The sequence below is a fragment of the Aptenodytes forsteri genome, unplaced genomic scaffold (assembly GCF_000699145.1).
Source record: "Aptenodytes forsteri isolate BGI_AS27 unplaced genomic scaffold, ASM69914v1 Scaffold234, whole genome shotgun sequence".
Lineage (NCBI taxonomy): Eukaryota > Metazoa > Chordata > Aves > Sphenisciformes > Spheniscidae > Aptenodytes > Aptenodytes forsteri.
The window spans coordinates 301764-326297 of NW_008794006.1; the positions used below are offsets into that span (position 1 = coordinate 301764).

General features: G+C 38.4%; 1 protein-coding gene across 1 annotated transcript in view; it reads right to left on the minus strand.

Moving 5' to 3' along the window:
* NFX1 (nuclear transcription factor, X-box binding 1) overlaps positions 1-24534 on the minus strand; it is a 72920-nt gene that overhangs the window by 16055 nt on the left and 32331 nt on the right. The window contains exons 12-21 of the mRNA XM_009289822.1: positions 23634-23716; positions 22996-23104; positions 17391-17510; positions 16631-16710; positions 16060-16290; positions 15695-15768; positions 12890-12991; positions 9805-9846; positions 9324-9422; positions 2402-2468 (exon numbers count right to left, since the gene is read on the minus strand). Coding sequence (XP_009288097.1) covers positions 2402-2468; positions 9324-9422; positions 9805-9846; positions 12890-12991; positions 15695-15768; positions 16060-16290; positions 16631-16710; positions 17391-17510; positions 22996-23104; positions 23634-23716 — 1007 coding nt within the window. The remainder of the gene's footprint in view (positions 1-2401; positions 2469-9323; positions 9423-9804; positions 9847-12889; positions 12992-15694; positions 15769-16059; positions 16291-16630; positions 16711-17390; positions 17511-22995; positions 23105-23633; positions 23717-24534) is intronic.

The following is a 24534-nucleotide window of genomic DNA, read 5'->3' on the forward strand; positions in this document are numbered from 1 at the left end:
TACTGTGTCCAGTTCTGGGCTCCCCAGTACTAGAGACACGGACATACTGGAGAGAGTCCTGTGAAGGGCCACAAAGACGATGAAGGGACTGGAGCATCTCTCCCTTGAGGAAAGGCTGAGAGAGCTGGGACTGTTCAGTCTGGAGAAGAGAAGGCTTGGGGTGGTATTATCAATGTCCATAAATACTTGAAGGGAGGGTGTAAAGAAGGTGGAGCCAGACTTTTTTCAGTGGTGCCCAGTGACAGGACCAGAGACCATGGGCACAAACTGAAACACAGGAGGTTCCCTCTGAACATCAGGAAACACTTTTTTACTGTGAGGTTGACTGAGTACTGGCACAGGTTGCCCAGGGAGGTTGTGGCCTCTCCGTCCTTGGAGATACTCAAAAGCCATCTGGACACAGTCCTGGGCATCTCGTTCTAGATGGCCCTGCTTGAGCAGGGGCATTGTACAAGATGACCTCCAGAGGACCCTTCCAACCTCAAACATTCCAGGATTCTGTGAAATAACTACGGCCTCGTGTAGCAGGGCACAAGTCAATCTACTGCAGAAGCACAGGAAATTTGTAAGCAATGTGAATAATGCAGATCTAGAATGGGCATCTAAACAGAGTACTGATAATCAGGAATCTAAACATTTCAAGAAGGAATCTGACAGCCTTGTGAAAATTAATATGTAACTAAATGGAGAATTTTTAGGGACAGAACATTGAGATTGTCATGGAACTCCTCAGGTAACTGTTGGATTTGCCTACTGAAGACTTCATGAAAGAAGAATGATTTCTTATCTGCATTTGCATTATAATATATGTATACCAAGCTTCAAGGCTTGTGTCACTTGCCTTTGGTGTTTAGAAAGAAATCTCTTCCCCTTTGAAATATAATTTGACTTCTGGGGACTTCTTGTACCTTGTGGAATAGCAATTCCCAACAGCCTGAGGGGCAGGATGGCGCAGAACTGATCCCTGAGATACTGAATTGTCATGTGGGCCTAATTGGTTCATCCTCATTATGATAAAAGCTTAAGTAACCACTGGGTAATTCTCCCTTTAGGTCAGACAGGGAAAAGATTGCCACATCTGGTTTGTTTTCATTTTTTCATTCTCTTCTGCAATGTAGATGCTCTTTAACAGACACCATTTGTCTGTTTTGTAGGATCATTATTTAACAAATAGGTTACTGCTGAGAACTAAAGCACTGGAGATGCTCTTGCACTCTCCGGTTCTCTTGTTCCGTCATATTTGATGTCACTAATTCATTGTATATTGCAAATTCAAGACCTGTGGTTGCCTTTTTTTTAATATATATTACATACCTTGGTTTGATATTAGTATAGGCATATACATTGGTATATGCAGTTATCATCTATATAGAAATATATGTGTGTACACACTTGTGTACATATGTGCATATAATAAAGGCAGTATATAAATGTGTATGTAAAATAGGATAACCACAGGCAACACAACATTGGGCAAATTATTTTTAAGTGATAACAACTGTTCTATGCATCTGTTACCAAGTGTCTGAGGTTGGAGGGACCTGAACATAGTTAGACACAGATGGCCCCCTTTTAGACTTTCATTCCAATGTGGAAAACAATGGGCAAGCACATTAGATAGGTGGACAAGCACAAAGATTGTTTAAGAAACATCATACATAAAAAAAGAAGGAATAAAGTTAAGTAACAGTCCTCATGGGGTAGAGGAAAGGAAATTAATGCTTTCTACAGAAGGTTAACTTTCTTGAGCTAAGGGCAACTGAGGATAGTATGGTTTACACTGTCCTTTGAATCACATATACCGGATCAGGCATGGTGCTGCAGCAAGCCAGGAATATGCTAACCTGATAGGCCTGAAGGCAGAATTCTGCTTTCACTGAAAAACCTATGATTGTGTCTGTGGTATCAACCTCTCTAGGTATACTGGAGTCTGCCAAACAACTGTGGCTGAATCTGAGTCTCCTTATAGAAGGAGGAGGACTACCTCACACACTGGCAAATGCAGGAAGCTATCCACAAATTTGTGAGCAAGTTCCACTACAGGGATCAGAAGAACCTAGGCTTTCCTCCTCAAAGTCTGAACCTTTAAACACCATCTTTGATGATTAATACTTTATTAATGGAGATCCAAAAATTAATGGTAATCCATTGATGCATTAAAGCCTAGCACTGGTTGAATCTTTAAACAAAGCTTGGCTGTCACCAAAGTGATCCTGAACTACTATGTCTCCTAAAAATTTTGTTCTATTTATAACTAAAATGTGCACTCTACTGGAGCCCAAACAGATCTAGTGTCAACTCATAACTATTAGTACTAACAAAGTTCAATAACATCAAACTCCCCTCAAACTAAACAAAACTGTTTCTTACAATAAGTCATACAGAATATCTGAATACTGACCTTATTTACAGCTTCCACAAGCATTCTCATTTCCTTCTCAATGTCACTGACAAATTTTAAATCCTTCCTGCAAGAACAGCATTCTAGGTAAATGAGGCAAGAGGGTATACAAAGATACAATATCTTCATCTGTTATAACATTAATTTTGTTGTTGTTGAAAATAAAGAACTCAATTGACTGAATCAGAAGCAGGAATGAGAGCACATTTTAATTTATATATTACACTGTTTACATTTAAGAAATGTTAGTATGCCATCACTATTGCAAAAATCATGAATTATTTTCCCTTCAACCCTTGGAACCCAGCATAAAATTCTATGATACAACTCTATTGTCTGACAATACAATTCTACATTTTCAAATAGATAACTTTGATTTTAAAGTTGCCATTTCAGTGTTTTTAAATTACTTGTCATTAAGGCAATTAATTTAAATTAGAATACATGATTAGACAAAAAAAAAATGGAGATTGGGTAAACAGAGTGGAGTTCTTTTCCAAGACAGAGGAAAAGTGCACTGACTTTGGTCTTCAACTTGTCTAGCATAACAAATTAATAAGAACAAAAGAAGAACTGTTAGGCTACTTGCAAGCAAACAAAACATTCTTGATATGAGATATTAAGGATTTTTAAAAATTTTTTTTTTACCTTGCTTAATCACAGTAGGTAAAGTCTTTAACATTAGGGGTGAGCTTTGCACTCTGTTCTTAAATAAGCAGGTAAACTAACTCCAAAAGTAAGGTTGTTATGGGTTAAGGCACCATCCCCATGGGGAAAAAAGGCTACCTGAAGATTTCATACCTCAAAGCTGGTTAGTAGTAAATAACCTTATTTCTTCAAATATAGGCACCATTCCATACCAACACAACACCACTTTGTGAATGATGTCAGAATTTCATCAGTCAAGAAGTGCCTACCAAAGTAGGCACTACTATCTTTGGTAGATGCCCTACCAAAGTTCTGGATGCTGAAGTGCATGTATCACCAAAAGACCAAGTGGTCTCAAGCAAACATGCGAAACAGCAACATTGAGTAGCTTGGCTACCAACATCACTTGATCACTGGCATGATGGACTCAGCCCATCACTGGAAAACCTTCAAGGTTTTTTAACAGTGGATGGACATTGCAGGTGGTTATCAGAACTCCTGGATCTTCAGTGGAGAAAAGTATTACATTGGGAGAACTGCAAAAAGGACCTGGACTTGCAGAGTTAAAAAGAAAGGGGCCTCCAGACACCTAGGCTATGAAATACAGCATCAGTCCATGTGGCATGAGGCTTTGGAAAGAATATTACAACAATCATCTCAGGTTTTAAAAAAAAAAACCCCAAAAAAACAACACAACCAAAGAAAACCCCAACAATAAAAAACCCAACCAAAACCAACTGATCCCTTCAGGACAAACACAACCAAAAAAAACCCCCAACAATAAAAAACCCAACCAAAACCACTGATCCCTTCAGGACAAGCTTAACTCCAGAGAGTCAGAAAGCAAACACTACATGGAATGCCAGCCATGAACACCCAAATTTCAAGGTGAAGTGATCACAGGAGGTAAGAAAAAAATGGAACCAACAATCCAATGAGAGGGTCCACAAGCACCTGATGTGTAATATTTAAAAACCTACTGAGGAACCAGCTCACAGACTGAGGGATATGTTCAAAAAAATCAACCCTTCAGGAGCCTATAAAAACAGAGTTATCAACTGAAAGTGACTAGTGAAATCAACCAGGTGGAAGTTCTTTCAGAAATACTTAGAATGTCTCTCAGCTTCAAGAAATCTTTCAAACTTCTTAAGCGAACACTGACTATTCCAAGATAGTCAAGAATGAAGTGCTCAAACAGGAAGACAAAACAGAAAGCATACTATGCTGGGGACAGGGCTGGGTGGCAGCAGAAATCAACTGATTAAGAGAGTGTTATTTCCCTGTAGGAAAAGGTGAGATGGATTGGAGCAGATGAACTGTACAGAAACTAATTTCATGGGCAACACCTAACATCCCTAGTTCCAATGACTATCTAAAGAGTAGAAGCAGGACCTTACTCCCTTTTGCCTGTAACATACTACACAATGGCAGAGTTGTGACTACCCATATGTGTGTTCAAAGGTGAAGCAAGTGTTTTATGTACACTTCGTACCTCCAGAATCTTTCATATAGAAGAACTTCAAGGAAGAACAACCCTGAGCCACCTCACAATCTGAGTGAGCCCCAACCTACAGACTGTTCAGACAGCAACAACAAAGGGCAGGCCAATGCAGATGGTGGGAGAGACAGACCAATTGCTTTTTCTTTGGAATCATCAGGAAGATTCTAGGGAGCATAAGTTGGGTTGAGGAATCTTCAAGGAAATGGTGGACTTCAGTATTCCTTAATCTGAAAGTTTCCTTTGAAAGAGGCACCCTCAACAAACATCTGGATTGTCTTAGAGAATTCTGGATGCATCAGTGAACAGCTGACGCAATCCAACAGGAAGATGCATCTTCTGTATCTAGATGTTCAGAGTGAAGAATAGTACTTCAGGCTGTTCACTCCTCTGCCGCTAAGGCTGACAAAGAACAAGTAAGATTTTCTTTACAGTATCAAACTTTCCTTTGATATCACTAGATGAAACAGTAAAGAAAAAAATAAAGTCTCTTTTCAACAGTGTTGTTGCTTCCAAATTTGGGAGCAAACCTCATTAGACCGCCATGACATAAGAAGAGGGGAGTGTCAGGTCAACATGCAAGGAAGTATACTCTTTATTCCTAGCTATGCAGAAGCATGAACCCACACTTCACTGAAGGGTAAAAAGAAGCCTGCAGTTGCCAAGAAACGTTGGCAAGCTCAACTGTTAGCAAAGGTCTTGAAAGGCCAAGAGTAACAGAAACTATCCATTAAGACAAGGAAGAAAATGAAACCTGTTGTAAGTCTTTTCACAAGAAGATGAAAAAAAAAAAAAAAACAAATCCTGCAGGTTCAGTAGTCTTCTCTGTATGATCCTGATCAGATACCTGGGTGAGTAGGGACAGTAAGAACTGCCTGTTGTAAGTCTTTTCACAAGAAGATGAAAAAAAAAAAACCAAATCCTGCAGGTTCAGTAGTCTTCTCTGTATGATCCTGATCAGATACCTGGGTGAGTAGGGACAGTAAGAACTGGCTACTGCTTATTTCTCACCTGCACTTGTCTCTGGTTCTGGTCTTGCAGTTTTAGGTTGCTTGTTTCGGTGTCTTATCAGCTTGCTCATATCCTGTTTGGTGAATTTCCTTTCTGGTCATCCTGAGCTGGAATTCGCTTGTATATTTACAAATTAACCAATGTACAATTCATACTGCCAAAACTACATATCAAAACCAAATGGAGCGTCTCCACTTCCCAGGATATTGATGAGTATCTATTACCTGACTGAAGTATTTTCTCAAGTATTTTTAATTCTTTTGGGTTACTCATCCGAGCTCTTACAATAAGTTTTCCAAGTTTTGCCAAGTGTGTTGTTTTATTGCTGTTTTATTTTAAAAGGAATATTGTTATTACTTACTAGCACAGAAATCATGATTTGCACACAATTCTTTCAATTAAGCTATTTATGGCTGGTTATGGCCAAACAACCAGCTAGCTGCTCATTGTGAGCTCTTACGTTCTAACCTGCAAGACACTTAATGAAAAATAATGTACAGGAAGGAAATGAAGTGGTTCTTAGAATAAACACATCTGATCCGATAGTGCATATACTGAAATTCTGCAATGTGGGACTTGAAAGCCTCTTTTTCTGTGCCGTGTCTATAAATGGTGTACCTTAGGCTTCTCCTCACCTCCTTGCATTGCATGTAAGCAGGAGCAGGCCTACTGCCATTTCAGTTCCTCTCAACCACGCTACTTAATGAGAATGTTCCTCATTGCTTGGTTTTTCACTGTAGTTCTTGCTGTATATTTTTTGCTTTTCCCAGATTTTGCTGCCTTTGCCAAAAGCCTCCTTATTCTTGCAATACTTGCCAGTACAAGATTTTGCCTCTAAGTGATTTGACATTCCAGGCTTGCAGTTTGCCAGTCGTGCTTAAGAAACTGCCCTCACTGCCCCTTCCTTCAGGCTTCAGTTCTTGTTTAAGAAAGCTACAAAGGTCTCCTACCCCTAAACATATACGCTGCTTCTGTTGCCAGATCATACACAGGAGTGCTTGGCTCTGCCTTCATTGTCTACAACAGTATGTGGAGGGTAACTCCTGGGAAGACTGGCTAAGAAGATGCCTACAAAGGACCCATCTCCCTCTGTGTGTCTCTAGACTTAACCATTTGATCTGAGATTTCCCTGGTCCATACAGCTGCTGTGGGGTCTTGCACAGCCAGTGACAAAATAAGAAAATTCTCTTCTGTGTAGCTCCATGTGGTCAGATATTCCAGATGTCCTCCTCTCCTTCTCCAGTAGTCTTAATTCATCCAATAGCAGCCTTACACCATCCTTGTCATTGATACTTGTGCCAGTCTACCATTCAACTTCATGTCAACAGGCCAACTTGAGCATTTGCTTGCTCTCTCTGTTTTTGGAGCCTCTTAGAAAGGTCAGTGCTGAAGTGTCCACCCAGTGGATCTGTACCCCCTGATCTGCACTCAGTTGTGCTGGTACAGTCATCTCCACACTAGAAGACGGATTCCCCTTGGCAGCAGGATATCTCCTCATGTAAAGCTGTATGGTGTAGAGAGTTTTCTTCTGACTCCTTGTCAGATTCTGACTAACGCATCAGCAAGATCAGCATGCAGCAGCATTACCATGCTATTCCTGGTGCTCCCTTCTCCTGTCACTCTCCCACAAAGGAGACATTATCTTGGCATGCTTCCGCTTACTCATCTTCTTCCTGTTACCTGGAGTTGTACTGCATCTTGGAGCTTTAAGGTTCTGTAATTAAAGATTACAGCTCAAAATCAGGAGTTTTCTCACAGCTTTCTCAAGTTCTCATTTGTAGATGTGCATTTTTTTCAGCCCTTGACAGTGTATCAGCTTCACAGATCAATGGATTACCTAAACAAGATAATATCACAGCATTCTACTCATGGTTTTGGCAGCTGCCACCTTCTTGAGGCAGTGACCCTGAATGCACAGGAAGGCAGCTGTCTTGTTTCTCATCATTCTGAGATCCCATACATAGATGTATAACTTACGCTCTGCAGAAAACCACAAGCCTTGAACTCTTGCATTACTGGAGTGACCTGCTCAAGCAAGAATAAACTCATCTGTCAAAACTTATATAGAACGCTGAGCTACCCGAAACAAATACTGTAACAGATACACTTTGTAGATCCTGCCATTTCGCAAGACTACTGAGATAAAAGATCATCAAGAGCAGTCAAGGAAGTAAGTTCATAAAGCTTTACAAATCGCAGATTGCTGCTCATGTAAAGAGAGATACGTTAATGCAGGGAGAAAATAATTTCTCTTGAAGACTAGATAAATGAAATCCAGTAATTCAGTGCGCAAAGTCATTGACTTGAGGACTAACAAATACTTTTGCTTTAAGCTGTGAATCAGTAAGAATAGCCTGTGTGTATTAGTTTATCATGAGTTACCAAAATAAAGTGGCTACAAAGGAAATGCAAGTAAAATTGCAGCATGACTGAGAAGAGATATTTTCACAGAGAAGTGTGGAAGCATTAAGGCTACTTTTCAAGGTGTCTGTTAGACCATCTGGAACACAGCACATGATTCTGGTCAGTTCTCTTCATGAAAGATGAATGTTGCACTATGGGTAGAGAATGACTGACAGGAAGGTGAGATTGGATTGTACTCCAAAAAAAGAGAAGGGACTACACACATGACACACGATATTCAACACAGTAAGAAAGTGAAAATGTGTGCTTCGTTTTCTGAAAGAGGTAGAGCAAAACATATTCTATATATACACTTAAGAGAATAGTCCCTATAAAACACCACTTTTAGGTGCAAATACTAATAAAACAGTACCTCCACAATGAAAACACTCAGCTCTTATCTTGCAGCTCTTATCTTGCAGTAATCAGTTGGAAGTAAAGCAAGAGGTGATTTACTCAAATTCTGTGTGGCTATTTATGTGAAATTTTCACTTATCTCAATACATCAGCAAATTAAATACAGGATTTTCAAGTAGAAAACATCCTCACAAAAATATGAAATTTACGGATCATTAGGATAGTCAAGCAAGAGCAAAACAGATTCAGCTGTTCTAAAAACTTAGAGCTGGTAAAAACTAGTGTCATGCCTACAAACACACACAAGAGTAAAAACTTCTTAGATGACACTTATCATTCAAGCATCTTTTTAAAAACGTGTCTGACCCCTCCCTGTCATTCCAGATTGTGTAGTATTTATGAGTGTGATGCTTTTGATATTACCTTGACTTTCTATTGCCTCATTTTCAGATGTTTCAGTCTAGCAGCCTTTGCAGTCAGCACTGGCATAGGCTTAGCTCTGCATCAATCAAGTGTTTTATTAATTCCATTTCTTTATGTTTAAAGTAAAGGCAGTAAGGCAAAAAAATAAATGAGACTGGTGGAGGGAAATTATGTCAGGCTATGAGAGCATATTTCATTACTTAGCTATCACTTTTGTCTTTGTCTTGAAAAGTTTACAAGGAGCACCGAGATGGGGGTTGGTTGTGTATGAAAGCAGTGGAGACGTGAGAAGTACAGGTACTGATTTGCAGTGAGAAGAATGGTGGAAAACGATGTTCCCATTCTACATTTGGTCCTGTTAGAGAACAAAGCAACCCGTCAAGCACTTTTTACTTTTCAGGTTCTCATTTTGGAGATCTTGAGAAGTGCACATAACCTCCTTTGCCTCAATTATCACTTATTGCCAAGGCTGGAAAGAAGAGTAAACACGGGCATTTTTACAGGAGTAAATAGAACTATCCTGCATTTCCCATCTTGCTCTCAACGCTATTTACCTATGACACCTGTCATTGCAACACATACCTCGCATCTTCTTTTAAAAGGTCACTGTACTTTGGTCCAGAAGAACGGATGTTAAAAGGATCAGAATTATCATCTATTTCAAGAGCCTCAGCAAGACGCCTAAATTTGAGGGTAGGAGGGAAAAAACAAAACATAACAAAAACACAGCCAAACAAAAATAAACACACAACCCTCCCCAGCCTCCCAAACGTGCTGTCATTGAAAAGTAAAGATACAGGTTACTAACACAGAAGAACAGCTCGCAAAAAATACAGTCTGTCCATTTGAAACTACTCATTTAGAACTTTTCACTACAATAGTCTAGTGAGATCTTGGATCACTCAGTATAGATCCCTGTAACACACGAATCATCTCCACATTTATCAGTTCTCTAGGTCATGCAGGAAAGGTTTTTTTGGTGGTTTTTTTTAAACACACACACAGCATTAACTTTCTGAACCTGGACTACTTCTGAAAAAAAGCAAGCAAGTTCATTGCCCACCTGTTCCTCTGAAGAGCTAAGCATTCTTCATCACATTGCAACCTGAATTATGAAAGAAAAATACAATTAGAATCACTGCTGCTACTCATACTTTTCAAACTGAAGCTTTGTTGGTGTCATACTATTATCACAGCCTAAAGAAGTAAGAAGAGTGTGTGAGAATAGTTTATTGTATTAGATCAGATAATACAGCTAAAAACAAACAAACAAACAAACAACAATTAAAGATCTTTGAGCACACAAGCCCTTCTCCAGGTCTTGAACAGAAGCAGCAATTACCAAAGCCATATAGAAGCTGAGAAAAACAGCTTCTAAATTAGATTTTATTATATTGGTAAATTTGAGAAAAAAATGCAGTTGATATCAGCATTGAGGGGATGCTAGGAAGGATGGGAAATTAGATAAAGAAGATGTGACAAGGTCACTTACTCCTATGCATCAGAAAGAGACATCAGCCAGGGAAAACAGGAGTTAGGTATGCGTACGGAGGATTATGATGCACCATAAAAATCAGTATTTCAACTGAGCCCGTAACTTCTAGTGTCTGTAGAGTTATGAATTTCAGTTTTCTGTCTCATCTTTGAAAAGTACTTCATAATTTTACTTTAAGGGATTAAAATGTCAGAGAAGGATCAAGAGTTCTCCAGAATTTCACAGCGGCAGTTACAAACTTCTGCCCCTTAGACTGCATAAGTGAATTGATTCTGTTGATTTCGAACAAGTAATTTCTACAGGGGAAACTGGTTCATTCAGTGACATGTATTATGTTTGGAGACACACAACTATAGGATCCAGAACTTCCGGTGGTTTTCTCGAAGGAGGCAGAAGAAAGCTAACATACTTGCACTCTAAGGTCAACGTGGTACTGTTTAAAGTCATCTGCTTGAAGAATCATTTTCCCCTCCTCTAAAAGAGTAATGTAGCCAACTTAGAGAAGCTACTCTAGGACTGACCAAATTTGTCACACACACACACCCCCCACCCCCTAATAAGGAAACCAAACTAAAGTATAAAATGTCTACAGACAAGACCAGAGAAACAAAGAAAGGAAGTCTCTGCACAGTTTGCATACAATATTCTGCTACTGTAAATGAATGAAGCAGATTTCTAAGTTACTTTGAAAATACTGGAGTTTGACAATAAACTAGAAATTTAAGAATAAATATTTTATGTGCCACCATCTCTTTTCCCCTCTGCCCTGGTATTTCATAGATTAAAAGAATGGGGAAGGGAGAATACCTCCTCTGACTGTCCTTGAATAAAGGCTACCTGCCACAGTTCAGATATCATATTAGGAAAGATTTGCACAAAGAAAAGTCATCTCTGGTAATTTCAGCTATTCAAGGAAAGGGCAGTATAAGTCTGCCCACACAGAAAGATGTGCAGCAGTAACTACAACACAATTTATATTACACATTGCAAAGGCTGGGACACCAACAGAGACACTGGTGTCTTATTTGCTCTCCTGGCAAGTATACCGCTGTTATAACAGACTTGCAGCTTCAATAGCTGAAAAAGTCATCCCCCCTTCTTCTACGACCCCACACCCCCATGCTCCCCTCCAAGTTCTAGCACTGTCAAATGGTTGCTTTCTTTAAACAGTGACTTTTTTTGAAGAAGCTGAAGTTGGCTTCATATTGTTGAGTATATTTGTATCTGGTTGGCATTGTGATACAAATAGGAACAAAGTAGTTGAGGCTCAATCTGTGTAAAGCAGAGATTATTCTACAGTAATTCTAAAGAGAAAAAACAATGCTTATATTGTACATTTTCAAGTATTCAATTAATTGAAACAAACAGGGTAGGCTAAAAAAGGGCACAATTACTGTTCCCTATTTGTGTCTTTCTTATATCATGCTTATACAGTACTCATATCACACTCTTTAAAGTTGCACACAGGAATCAGTACGGCTCTCCCTCTTTCACCTTGCTTTTCCCCCCCACTTTCTTCTGATGTATGACACTGGCCCAACTAGAACAAAGCTGGAGACTGGGATGAGCAGGTGTTCCCATGCGCCATTTCTGCTGTTAGTTCATCTTGCCCATACATTCAGAGTTAAAGTTATTTCAGTGTAGAAAATTATCCAAAAGGACTTGGTAATAATGTGCTCCAATTTCACAGACATCAAACAAATAAACAGAACAGAATGACTAGCAAAATTTCTTGAAGTATGCTGGTATAAGCTTCTGATACAGGAAGTCATGAAGCAACTGTATAGGAAATTTCACTATTTTGACTTTACACAATATAAAGGAATATTAGATTTTAACACACATAAGAGACTGACTCCAAAATAATCAAATTCACAATTAAGAGAGGAGAGATGGTAAAAGAAAATAAACTAAAAACAGAAATTAGGGACTTCAAGGGCAAAGACTTCAGGAAGTCAAGTTTCTGACAGAAGGATGTTGGAGAAACTTAACAATTCCTTAAAGAAATGATACTAAAAAGACAAGCTATTCCAATCCTGAGGAACATCAGGAGGAACAGAAAATCACCAAACTTAAGTCATAAGTGTTTTTGTGACTTAAAAGCAGATTTGCAGTGTCAGCTAGTATGAGAACACAGAAGTGCAAAAGCCAGAGTATGAGAACAGAAGTGCAAATCAAATTGAGATACAAATATAAGAAATCTAAAAAGGGTAATAGAAAAATATTATTAATAGTAAGATGATGACTAGGGGAAAATACACCCTATTAATCATCCAGGAAGGAATGCTGGATGCTGAAACAGAAGATAATAGCAAAAAGTTATACTGTCTAGAAATCTGAAAAAAATCCAGAGGAACTCTAAGGAGTTTGCTGGGTAGAAAGAAACTCTGAAACCACAATTATACTGTGCCATACTTAATTATAACAACAAACCAGCCAATGGTAGAGAACTCATTCTACATGAAAGCAAAAATACGAACCGCTAAGGAACTGCAAAATACTCTTTTAGCAGTATTGTTACAGTAGACTCAGGCTATTTAAAGTCTTCCTATTTTAGCTGGGATTTTGCTCACAATATTATGTATTTTCCACATCACCTATGTTTCAGGTACACACAAGGGTTTCAAGTATGTTTGTACATGTATCTCCTTACCTGGCCTGCTTCATTTCTTTTTTCGTAATAAGCCTACTGATTTCCACCGAATCCCCAAGCTGTAGATCTGTTAACTTAGTGGCTATAGATATAGCAGCTATTCTGGAAAAGAAGAGCGTTAGATTTCATTTGAGGCAACACAAACTTTTGAAAAGGTGTATAAAGCTGCAGATTTAAACCTCCAGGTGAAAGTAATAAGACAGACTGTTTCCTCATCAGGTTGCAGAATGGGACTCTAGTTCCACATCACCTAGTTTTAGGAGTCTGATCTAGCTACGTAAATTAAGAGGTTACTCTCTCTCTCTCATCTCCCTCAAGCAACTAGGAGCAAGACTAACAATTGGACATGCTTCTTCAGGGAATTTTTCAGAGCATCAATTCTAAGCAAGTCTAAACTAGGCAATGCAAATACTCTTTCTTCTCACCTGCTTAATATTCAAACTACAGCTGACCGTATAGCTTTAATTGTCTTTTTAAATTTTAATGTGATTAAACTGTGTGCAACTAAAACCTGTAAAGTGAATTTATAAAGTACTTAGAAATTTGCTTAGAAAATAGGGATGATACAAGCCATAAGGAAAGAGCAAAATGCCTACTGAGACGGTTACAATTTTCTTTATAAAGATTCTTCATCATTCCCTTCAATAACAAGCCTTCCCAGTCTGATTTTCTGGCTAAAATTTCTGTAACTGAAATATACAGCAAGTTTTTAGTGAAATATCCCACACCATTCTCAAACAAAATCCTGAAAATGGAACATTCTATCCTCTGAACCATCTTTTCTGTTAAATTCAGATAAAAGAATATGTTTGTCTCTATGTTTTGCATCACATTCAGAGAACTAATCATCTATCAGGAAGGAGGATAATCATACTTCATAAAACCAAAAAGCACTGAGATGCATCATCAGCTTCATATTTATCAGGTGGTGACAGAGTCTAGGTAATGGGCCATTAGATGATATGACATCATCATTTTTATCATGTATACAGATATAGCAGCACACTCCCTTTCCTGTTCCCTTGGGCATTCTTTCACTGACATTCACTGGCAAAGCTCAAAGCTGTTTCATCATGCCTGTATCTTTTGAGAGAACTTGGATACCCCATTAACTTGCTGACCTTTCCACAGTAGTACTACAAGAGTTACTTCGTTGTGCTTGGTTTTTTTGGGGTTTTTTATTATTATTTTTTTCTCCCCAAGTGTGTAGATAGTGGGGAAAAAAGCCAAACCTAACTCCCTCAAAATCAGAATATTTTAATCTTTCAGCAACCTGAACAGTTGGAGTTATCATACAAACTTAGCTGGCATTAAATGCTGCTTTTGTTAATATCACATGGGCCAAGAGTAATTTGTAAACATATATGAACACATTTGAACAAACAGATACAAACACTTGCTTTAAACTGATTGTTTCTTTCCCTTCCTCTTGACTTGGGCTCTGATTAGATAAAAACATACATGTGTTCAGCTTATGCATGCAAGAACTCTCACTGACTTCAAAGAACCATTTTCCTCATACAAATATTTTTGCAGTGCCTGAGCTATAAACAGTGCAGAAATAACAGCCTTCAAAAATCTGGCCTTGTAATTAATGATAAGCTGGGAAGGTAATGTAATGACAAGCATGTGTCAATTTAAACTGGTATTTCAAAGTTGAGTCAGTCTTCTGATTTGTATTCATAGTGAGACAGATCTTAACCCCCCCTTTTTTTTCTAAAAAAGAAAAAATGATCACCACTCCCGTAAGTCTATCTTGTATTCAACTTAGTATTGACTACAATTGTTCTTAACTGTTTCCGATTAGCACATTTTTCTCCTCGTTTCCATTAGGTAGTATTAAGCACCTATTACATAGATGCTAAGCCATCTTCTGTCAGAATTTGAATCTGGGCAGTGTTCAGTAGCAACAAAGCAGCATATCCTAAGATGGACTAGTATTGGACCCTCAAATACCAGTTCCAAATAAAACAATCATTAGGAAGCTTTCTTTGAAAGACAGGAAGAATCTGGGACTGTGCTTTCCTATCAACTGGGATGCAGAGCAGAACTCTGGTTGCATATCAACTCTCTAGATTAATTTTTTGACTCCCTCTCAATCACAGCCTCAGAGTAAGGTTTTTTATTTTTATTATTATTACTACTGTTTTGCTATTTTCATTTCAAAACTTTCAAAGCCCTACTTTTCTTCTTTTCCTTGTCCCTTCCTTGCCCTCTCTTGTAAGAGAGAAAGAGAAATAAATTTAGAAATAGGATCTGGAGACAAATCTATTGCAATAAATGGAGTTGGGTAGGACTCAGTTTGCATATAAAGAACCAAGATTTAGATGCCAAAGCTCTTTGGCCTAAATTTAGCTATTTCAGAATGACTTTAAATCACTCTTTAGCTTCCATCATCTGTATTGACTAAGTTCCATCACACATTAAGGGAAACTTAGACAGCAACTCACACATGGACTGCTATATGTAATCACCTACATTCAGGAGCCTGAATCTGGACCTGCCCAGTTAGTCTGTATCTAATTGCTCTATGTGGGTAGAGCAGAGTTCCACAGATGGGAGATTCAAGCTTTGGCACAGCACCGCAGACTAAAAACAGTGAAAAGAGGAATATGTTCTAGTACAGCATAGCTGGTATGAAAGCTCAGGGGAATTAAAAAAAAAAAAAAAAAAAAAGAGGGGTATGTCAAAGTACAAAAAAAGTGTGGAAAAGCTTGTGAATTAAATATATTTAGTCAAGCCTGAAATTTAATCAAACTGCAAAGAAGTCCAGTGAGGAATTAAAAGAATTATTACAGTACAAACCTTTGATATGTATTAGATGCTTCTGAGCAAATCATACTCTCCTTTCTTCTTCCACATTCACACTGAAGATCAACCTGTTGTATCACACACGAGAGCAGCTTTTTTAAACTTTTGTCTTTTTATGGCCGTGGAGGGGTGTGAGGGAGGTAAATTTATTCCTTTAAGAAGTCCCATTTTAGTGGAATAATGGCTAATTAAAAGTGATAAATAGTTTTTTTAAAAAAATTCAATATTGTAAGTTTATGGAAAAAATGTCATGCACTCAATATACAAATGTCATTTTTTTGTCACAATTGTTATTGGCTGATAATTAAACCATACAATTCGCCTGTGAATTTGCAGTGAATTTTCTTTGGGTATCTAACCTTTGCACAGCAGGATGTTGTCGGGCAGGGTGAAGAAGGATGACATGGAGCCATACAGGGATGATTACAATATAGCCTTGGAATAACACATGGCTGTTTACACTCTTCATCTATAAGACATTCTCCTTTATGACAGATTCTTTTACATTTGTGCATTCCACATTTTAACATTTGATTGCAGCGAAGTCCGCAGGAAATGTCAGTGAGATGACAAGGAATATTACTTCGCAGCTGGAAGAGGGGATGAAAAAGATGACAGCTAAAAATGAAAAATTATAAATGCAAATGCAAATCTCAAAGCACTTTTGCTGTTCACACCTTCATTTGCACTGTCCACGCAAGAATCGTAATACTAAGATATCTTAGCATGAAGACTGAGGTTTTCTTTATATCATAGTCCAATATAGCAGTTGGTCTGAATGTGTATGGAATAGAAGATACTCTTTTCTAATTTAATCACATTAAACTCAAACTCCAGTAACATATTGCATTCCAAAGAGGCCACAAAAATCTAAGCCTACAGTCCTAGAACATTATTTAGTATTCAAAAACATTAAGTGTCCAGACTTACTTCATGCTTGCCCATACACCATTTCTGAGTGAGATAGGTACAGGGTGGACATTTCTCCTCACTATGACATGAATGGTACACTGCAGTCACAGAAATATAAAAGCCAGCACAGTTTTATTAGCATACTTCAGTCAAATGCATTAAAAGAGACAGTAAAGACTATTAAACATGAGTTTGCGTTTCAGAACTACACAATTTATGGGAAGCATGATGCTTCATGCAAGGATAATCTGTTCTTTAAAGTACTCTTTAAAAATTATGATGGCAGATTTTTAAGTGAATATTATTCCATATTTTCTAAATGAAATAGCAGAGAATTTTGTAACTTCTGAGCAGGGTTATACTATGAGACAGAATTTGTCAGAAAGCATATCTGTTTGACCTGTGCTATATTTTTTGCAATCAGCCAATGTAATTCCAAGGAACATAGAAACTAACTGTTCACTAGATTATGCTACTGTTCCAATAGAGCACTTAATCTTTGGAATATAGTATTTAATGTGTTGTGACTATTAATAATGATCAGAAAAAAATCCAATGCTTTTACCAATCAGAAGAACCACTACTAGTATTCATGGCAAGTTTTTAGTTGGTTGGCTTTTAAGTGTAGACTTTTGGAAATATTCACAACTACTGAAAAAGCATCTAATAAAAAAGTAAATATATTTTCAAGCAGACCTACGTACACTTTTCTACATTTTGATTAAAAAAACACAAAACAAAACAAAACACCCAAGCAAAACTGAATGGCCTGACTTACCTGGATGATCACAGTCATGTGGCCTGGTGCATGTTTTTTTACACTCTGGTGGCTGGGTGCCACAGGGGACAGGGGGGTAAATCACGGATTCACCACAATAACAGGTTAACTCGTCAAAACCTGAAAAGACAAGTCAAATAAATCCCAATGGCTACATGTGTTTGCACTTCTCCACTATGAGAAATCTTTAAATAACATGCAAATGTTTTACTCCAGCTTTGGGTTTTTTATATTAAGCACCACTGTAGTGAATTTATTAGTTTTTGTGGCTCCTACAAGAAAACTGGACTATGATCACTTCATTAGGAATTATGCTTGCTTTTAGAGAGTGGTTCTTTGACAGCAACATTTTGAACTGGAGCAAGAGAAATGCTCATGTCAAGTTGAAAGCTGTTGCTGTTCTATCCTTAACTTAAAAATGGGGAGATCTCTCTTGAATTCCCTTCCAGAAAGCACACCATCCAAATCTTGTTCTCTGAACTTCCCCCTGCCATCACTTTTTCAGACCAGTGGTTAGATTTTGTCCTTTTGTCAAGCCCTGCACATAGTACTGGGAAGATTCCAGAGAAAATTAGCAAAAGGCCGCCAGTCTGTAGACTTCTTCCTATAATTTCTTCTGTATACTTCTTCATGGCATATAGTATTACATAGATCCTCATAAGCAGCTTATGAACCTGTCCAAATACTTCAAAGCCAACTTTGTATGTTTTGGAAGTCCTCTGTTTCAGGCAGTATACATTTCCTTCTTTTTTTTTTTCCCTTCCACATTTGGGAAACAGATTTTGAACTCTTATCACAAGGTTCCAAATCTCAGTGATAAAATAAACAAAGGAATAGAAATATTTACATACACCACCCCAACTAAAACTTAAACTGCACAAAAATAAATACAGTTCACTGCTGTTTTTCAGACTATAAAGAAACTGGGAGGGAGACTGATTGCAATGCAAACTACAGTTCAAACAGATAAATCTTTAGAAGAACATGACGCTAAGAGAAAATATTAACATCAGAACTCATATAAAAGATCTGAGAACAAAAAGAGAATTTGGTTGGTCTATAAACGAATAAAGAGATAGTGGATCAGGGAGAACAAGAGAGAATGATGGAGGAGGTAAGAGAATAATGGGGCAATAAAAATACAAAACAACAATTCCAACCTGAAGAAAAGACGAGTGTGTTAAGGGAGCTGCTGAATTCAGCAAGTTCTCTGACTCTGGGAATCACAGGATTCCTCCTTTCTAGTCTACCAAAGCAAAATCTGTTGAACTCTAAAACCCCAAAGGTTCCTACTGCCCCACTTCCATGGATATGATGGCTGCTGGATCAATATGCAGGTCCAGCCAGTAGCAAGACTGAACACATATTCCAGAGAGACAAGACACTCAATACATACATGGCAATAACATGGCGCACAGGCTACCACAGAGCCAACTGAACAAGATTCACGTAAACAGGAATACCAATAGCCAAGTCCTCTTCCTCCTCTCCAGCTCATCAGGATTCAAGTTCACTAGTGAAGACACAGACACACTAGTGAAGACACACACACGCATACACTCTAGATTCACATGCACACCACATTCATGGATCTCAAATATTAGCATAGGCTCTGTCTAATATCCATACCTGGACAGACCCCTTGCCCAGTCACTGGCTGAAACCTTGGGTATTTCCAGAGGCAGATCTCCTCCTACTAGTCAGTCAGTCCAGCTTTGAAGCATGTTCATTAGCAAATTATCCAGACATACACAGGCACACACAGGACTGAAATTAACAAGGGAATCGCGCGCACACACCCTGGTCTCTCCAGGTGCTGGCACCCAGACCAAAGAGCCCCTGTAACTTGTGACCCCGTTGTCCAGCTGCTGGCATACAGTACAGTAAGTCTGTCTGGTCTCTCCAGTTGCTAGCATAGAGACTATGTGCTCCCATGATCTGCAGCCAAGTCTCCAGTTGCTGGCACTTAGACCTCTCACACACAGAATAGAGAATGAGATTACACTGAAAGATATTAAATCTTATTCTTAACTAGGACAGGATAGACAGTTGTCATCAGGTGCACAGGGCTCTGTCAGAGAGGTGCACTGACCAGCAGCTTCATTTGTGCAAATGGTGCTTTTTATCTCCCCTTCTCTCCATTTTCCCATGCATCCACCTTGATTCCTCCCAAATAATCTACCAAAATAAGTTTCTCTCCATTGGTCCCAGTTTAGCTACATCTGTACCCAAATCTGCTATTTCTGGTATCATTAGCTAGGTCATCCCAGCATCACACAAATACCTAAGTTCTGCAATATTCCACTCCCCAAAAGGTTCCCAATACCCCCCTCCTCCAATTATTTGTGAAGCTCAGTCATCTCTCACCCTTAATATCTGTGAAATCCATCCATTTCTCATGGCACTATCTGAAACTTTTGTCAGCTTTTCACTGTGTTTTTTGTTATGTTCAGAAATTTCTCGTGTCCAGTTGTTTTTTTATTGTCTGTTCAGTCAGTTAAATCTCAGGCCAGGTCCTAGTCATTTGCCTATGTATCTTAGAGTGCAGCAGTTAGTAGAAAGGATCATAACTTTTGTCTAAGGAAACTCAGTTACAATAAATTCCAGCAAATAAGAATGCTGGGGAGAACAAAATGTTAAGGGTTAGAAGAAAGAAGTAGAAAGAAGTAGAAAAAGCTGAGAAGTTTCAGAATGTCCATGGATTTTGTGTGTAAAGCAAGCATGGGAAAGAGTAGGGTTTTTGTTGACCCTTACTACAGGTCTTGAAACAACCTTTAACCCTCCAGGCTTCAAAGCCACAAATCTTCCTCGGTCCAGGAAGACGAAAGACCAGAGGCCAAGGTCCCTGGAAGACCTGAGTGTCAGACAGCTACACTGGCTGCTTGCTATTGATAAGAAGTTATAGGGTGAAGAATCTTAACTATAATGAAGGTTCCTTCACTAGCACTAATCAGGATAATGGCGAGGGAATGCAGAGAGGTCTGATCCGAAGAGTAGAAATACAACATCTGACAACTTAAGAAAAAAGCTGTCTAATGCTGACATCGTTTATTTTCCCCAAGAGATATATTGCCGTCTTGAAGTAGACTGGATGTGTATAAAGAGATCCTGGCATAGAAAGGGACCTCACCTCTCAGCACTGAGGAAATGACACTAGAAAGGTAAAGTACCTGGGAAGCACACAGAACCACAGAGGTGTAGATGTACTCTAGTATTGCATCTTGATGCCAGCCCTCGCCATTCCCAGCAAAACCAGTAGTGGAGATGGAGCCAGGGGCAAGAAATCCAATCTAATGAGTGGCAAGTGGCTTGCAGCTGACTGTGGCACGGCACATGATACAATGGCTGGTGCAGCCCAACTGCAAAGTGGTGGCTAGACAGGTAGATGAGAGCCAAGGATGAACTACTTAGTGCTGAGAAGCACTCCCCATCAGCTACAGGGTCAGAATCACACAATGTATGCCTCTGAAATCTCAACTAGCAGCATCCAAGGAAAGCAGGTAAGAAATCTTTGAAGATACTGCTTAGCTGATTTACCTCTGGACAGATTCAGAATGGGAGACTTCAGGGACACAAAGGTTTAAGCCAAATGATCATAAGTATCTGGTTCCTTGAGTAGGTAGCTGCTTTTCCTGTGCTCAAAAAAGGGCCTCACTGCAAAATTGCAGAAATGAAGCTTGTCCTCTCAACTGCATCACATCCAACAGTGGAACAATCTACAGGGGAGACAATCCTTAGGTCTCTCCAGGCTAAGACAGGCATCTGAATCTTAGGTCTGAGAGTGAAATACAATCCTCAAAAATACTGCAGCAATGTGGAGAAGTTTAATGATCTTGAAGATCAAACCCATGAAATCCAGTGAAGAAAAACAACCATTCAGAAAAAACTGTGCATTCTGACTCAACTGGACCAGCAGTAACTAACAGGACTTCTGAGACATTCAGATTACTATTTTGCTTTGTCAAGAGAAATGTTTGGACACAAACAATTATTTTTTTTTTTTTAGAGAGGTACAGTCAGCGTGCACATCATATTCATAAGCTATTAAGACAGACTACAATGCTATTTCAACCACAGTGAGCTTTAGAGGCTCTAGTACCTTCTCTTTTCCAGGATGTTTCCATGAAAATTTGGTCTCCACAGAAAAATTGAGTTCTTATACACACAGACATAGTCAATGATATAGGAGAGACACGTGTACTATGGCAGCTAAGACACTTCCAGCTGTAAACAGTATCCTTAAAATGTACAACACCTGTCTGTCTCCTTTTCACAAATGTCATGAGGTCTGGTTCACACTTTCAACATCTCATTATCCTCTTTCCCACATTCAGTGAGCAGTTCCAAAGCAGTATCCAGTTTCTGAGAGAGGAGACTCACTTTTCTCCAGCAGTGACTGCAGAACTACTAGACAAAAGACAGTATTTGATGAAAGCTGAAGGGGAACTACAGGCGAGTATTTATATTCCATTCTAGAAACACTCTCCCCTCAGTTTTATTGTAGCTTACAGCAGATGCAAAAATAAACCTAGAATTCGCAGCTGTAAGACTTAACAATGATGGATTTAAAGAAAGCTTTCAAACTTCTTAAGCGAACACTAGGTGGAAGGATGGATACAAGCTGAAGAATTCATTACGGGCTTTTTCTGCCCAACTTTCAAAAATTGCATTTAGTAAATAGCTTGTAACTTCTGTGATAAGCTACAACTATACAAAGAAAGGGGAAACCTGTATTAAAATATGAGACTGAGAAAATTAATTAAACTGCTATCACATATGAAGATGTTCCAGATAAACTAGAAGTTCTGCTAGCAAAAGGAAACAGAAGCATTATTCTGTCTGCTTCAGGCCAAAATCAGAAAATTTAGTATTATCTACCTATTATAATGGTGCAAAATAATCCACATACGGTCCCCTACATCAAGTGGTAAAAAGCAGTTGTAGAAAAACTAGGATATTCAACTGACATAGCTTTTAATAAGAGTACATACCTGGCTAAAGCTATTGCACCAGCTTAAATCTTTAAATAGTCAGCAATCCTAAGAAAATTAATACCTGCTGGCTGTCCATCTATTTCTAGCAATTCAGTACTAATTTTCACTATCCAGAGCGTGACCAGAAAGCCTAAAGACACAAACAACTGACGTCTCTTATTTCTTCAAATAGTCCTGTCCAGAGAAAAATCACTAGTGTACCAAGTTGGGAAAGTCCAAATTCTAAGCAGCTAAACAAATTCTGCTACATACTTCAATATCTTTAACAGTTATTACATTGTTAAACAAGAGTTCCCTTAACTTAGAAACTATCTTTCTAAGCTGCTTTTTTTTTTCTTGCATGATTCCTCAAATCTTTTAAGTGACTGCTGGATCAACATACATAACTGAATATATTTCACTGTAATTCAATTTTAACTATTAAAATCCAACACTTAATAGACTCATCTAAAATGAAATAACTCTTTCATGAAAAAACATACAATCAAAATGAACTGCATATTCTTCAGGTTCTGGCCAATTTGGATCACATTCTCTGTCCAATTCTGACCAGTTAAGTGAATAAATTTCTCTAATATCTAAGAAATAATGTACTTTTGCATGTAACTCACTTGTTTGCCAGCATGTTTGACAACTGCCCCGATGACAGGGTTCTTCACATCTATGAAGCCCACAGTTGAGTTTACGACCACAAACCAAAGAACACTTATGTTCTGTGTCCTAGGGGAAGGCAAAAAAAGAAAAGCAGAATTAACTATAAACCCCATTGGTTTATTTTTCTCTGTGAGGTCATAATCTACTAATTAACAAAACTGTACAGTACAAAAAATAGCTTAGGCCTGATCTATACATTTTTTCCATCACTATATGGATACACAATTTTTAAAGCGGATTCTGTTAAGACCTCTGTTGCAGACATAGCTATATCATAGCTTATGCTTCTTGTATTAAGTAATATCCTTCCCCTCCCCATTCTCCCTGGAAAAACACTGCATTGACAAAAAGCACCTTTACAGTGATTTAATTGCATTTAGGCTGGAACGTGGTTTTACATTTATAATGATACCCATAAAACAAATGCTGCAAAATAAGTGCACACACACAAACTTTTTGAGCATGACCAATACTGCAAATAGAGACTGAAGAGGCACAAAAATGGAAAGATACAAAAGCAAAAAAGTCTTTTAACATCACAACCAAAACTAAACACACATCACAATGAACAATTTTATACCACCAGTAAACTTACCACACAGCAAACTTCAGTACACTTGTGTCGTCCACATGATCTTTTCTTGTTGCATCGCTTGTCACACATGAATGTAATAGCAGCTATTATAAACAAAAAAAACCAACAAAACAAAAAAAGTGTCATAACTTTTATGTCTTCGCTTATACTGAGAACAAAGGCTGCGATCACAATGTTATGCTAAGGCTGTTGCAGAGCACGGTTTAGAAGACACTAATACAGAGTAAGTCAGCAAGCAAACTTTTAAATTACTTGCTCTTCCACATTAATTCCCCATGTGAACACTTGGCTTCCTTTAAACAAACCCTTGCTCAAAAGGATTTTGGAGAGCAGAATACATGAAACTAGTTTATTTCACATTAGTCTTTACACCATAAACTCTGCACAATAGAACACAGAAAACAGGATATCCTGATACACTGGAGTACCACAAACATCCAATTTAAGACTGCTCAAACTGGTAAGGCAGTAAAAGTCAGCTAAATACAACTACTGCTGATATGCCCATGAAACTAAGTATTAACAAAGAATATCCTTATCACCATCCACAGGTAACAAAAGCAATCACTTCTGGATTCTGAAGAGCAAAGTCTTCATAGACAAAAGCTCAAATTAGGATATACGCATATTACTACCTTACGTATCTTGTAAACAAGTACCTCATTATGATGGGGGTCCATCAAGTAAACATTTCACTGAGGTGAATTTTGAGATGCTACATCCAGAATACCAAGAAGTGTCAAATGGGAACTCTGCCAAGCTCAGATGCAAAGACCAGCAGTATACAACTGTGAAGCAGAATCAAAGCTTGTATTTCCCCAGGAACTTGGACAAGAGCAGAGCAAAAGCATTACTTTGCATCTGAGCTGTGCAAGTTGACCCAAAGATACGCAGGATGTCG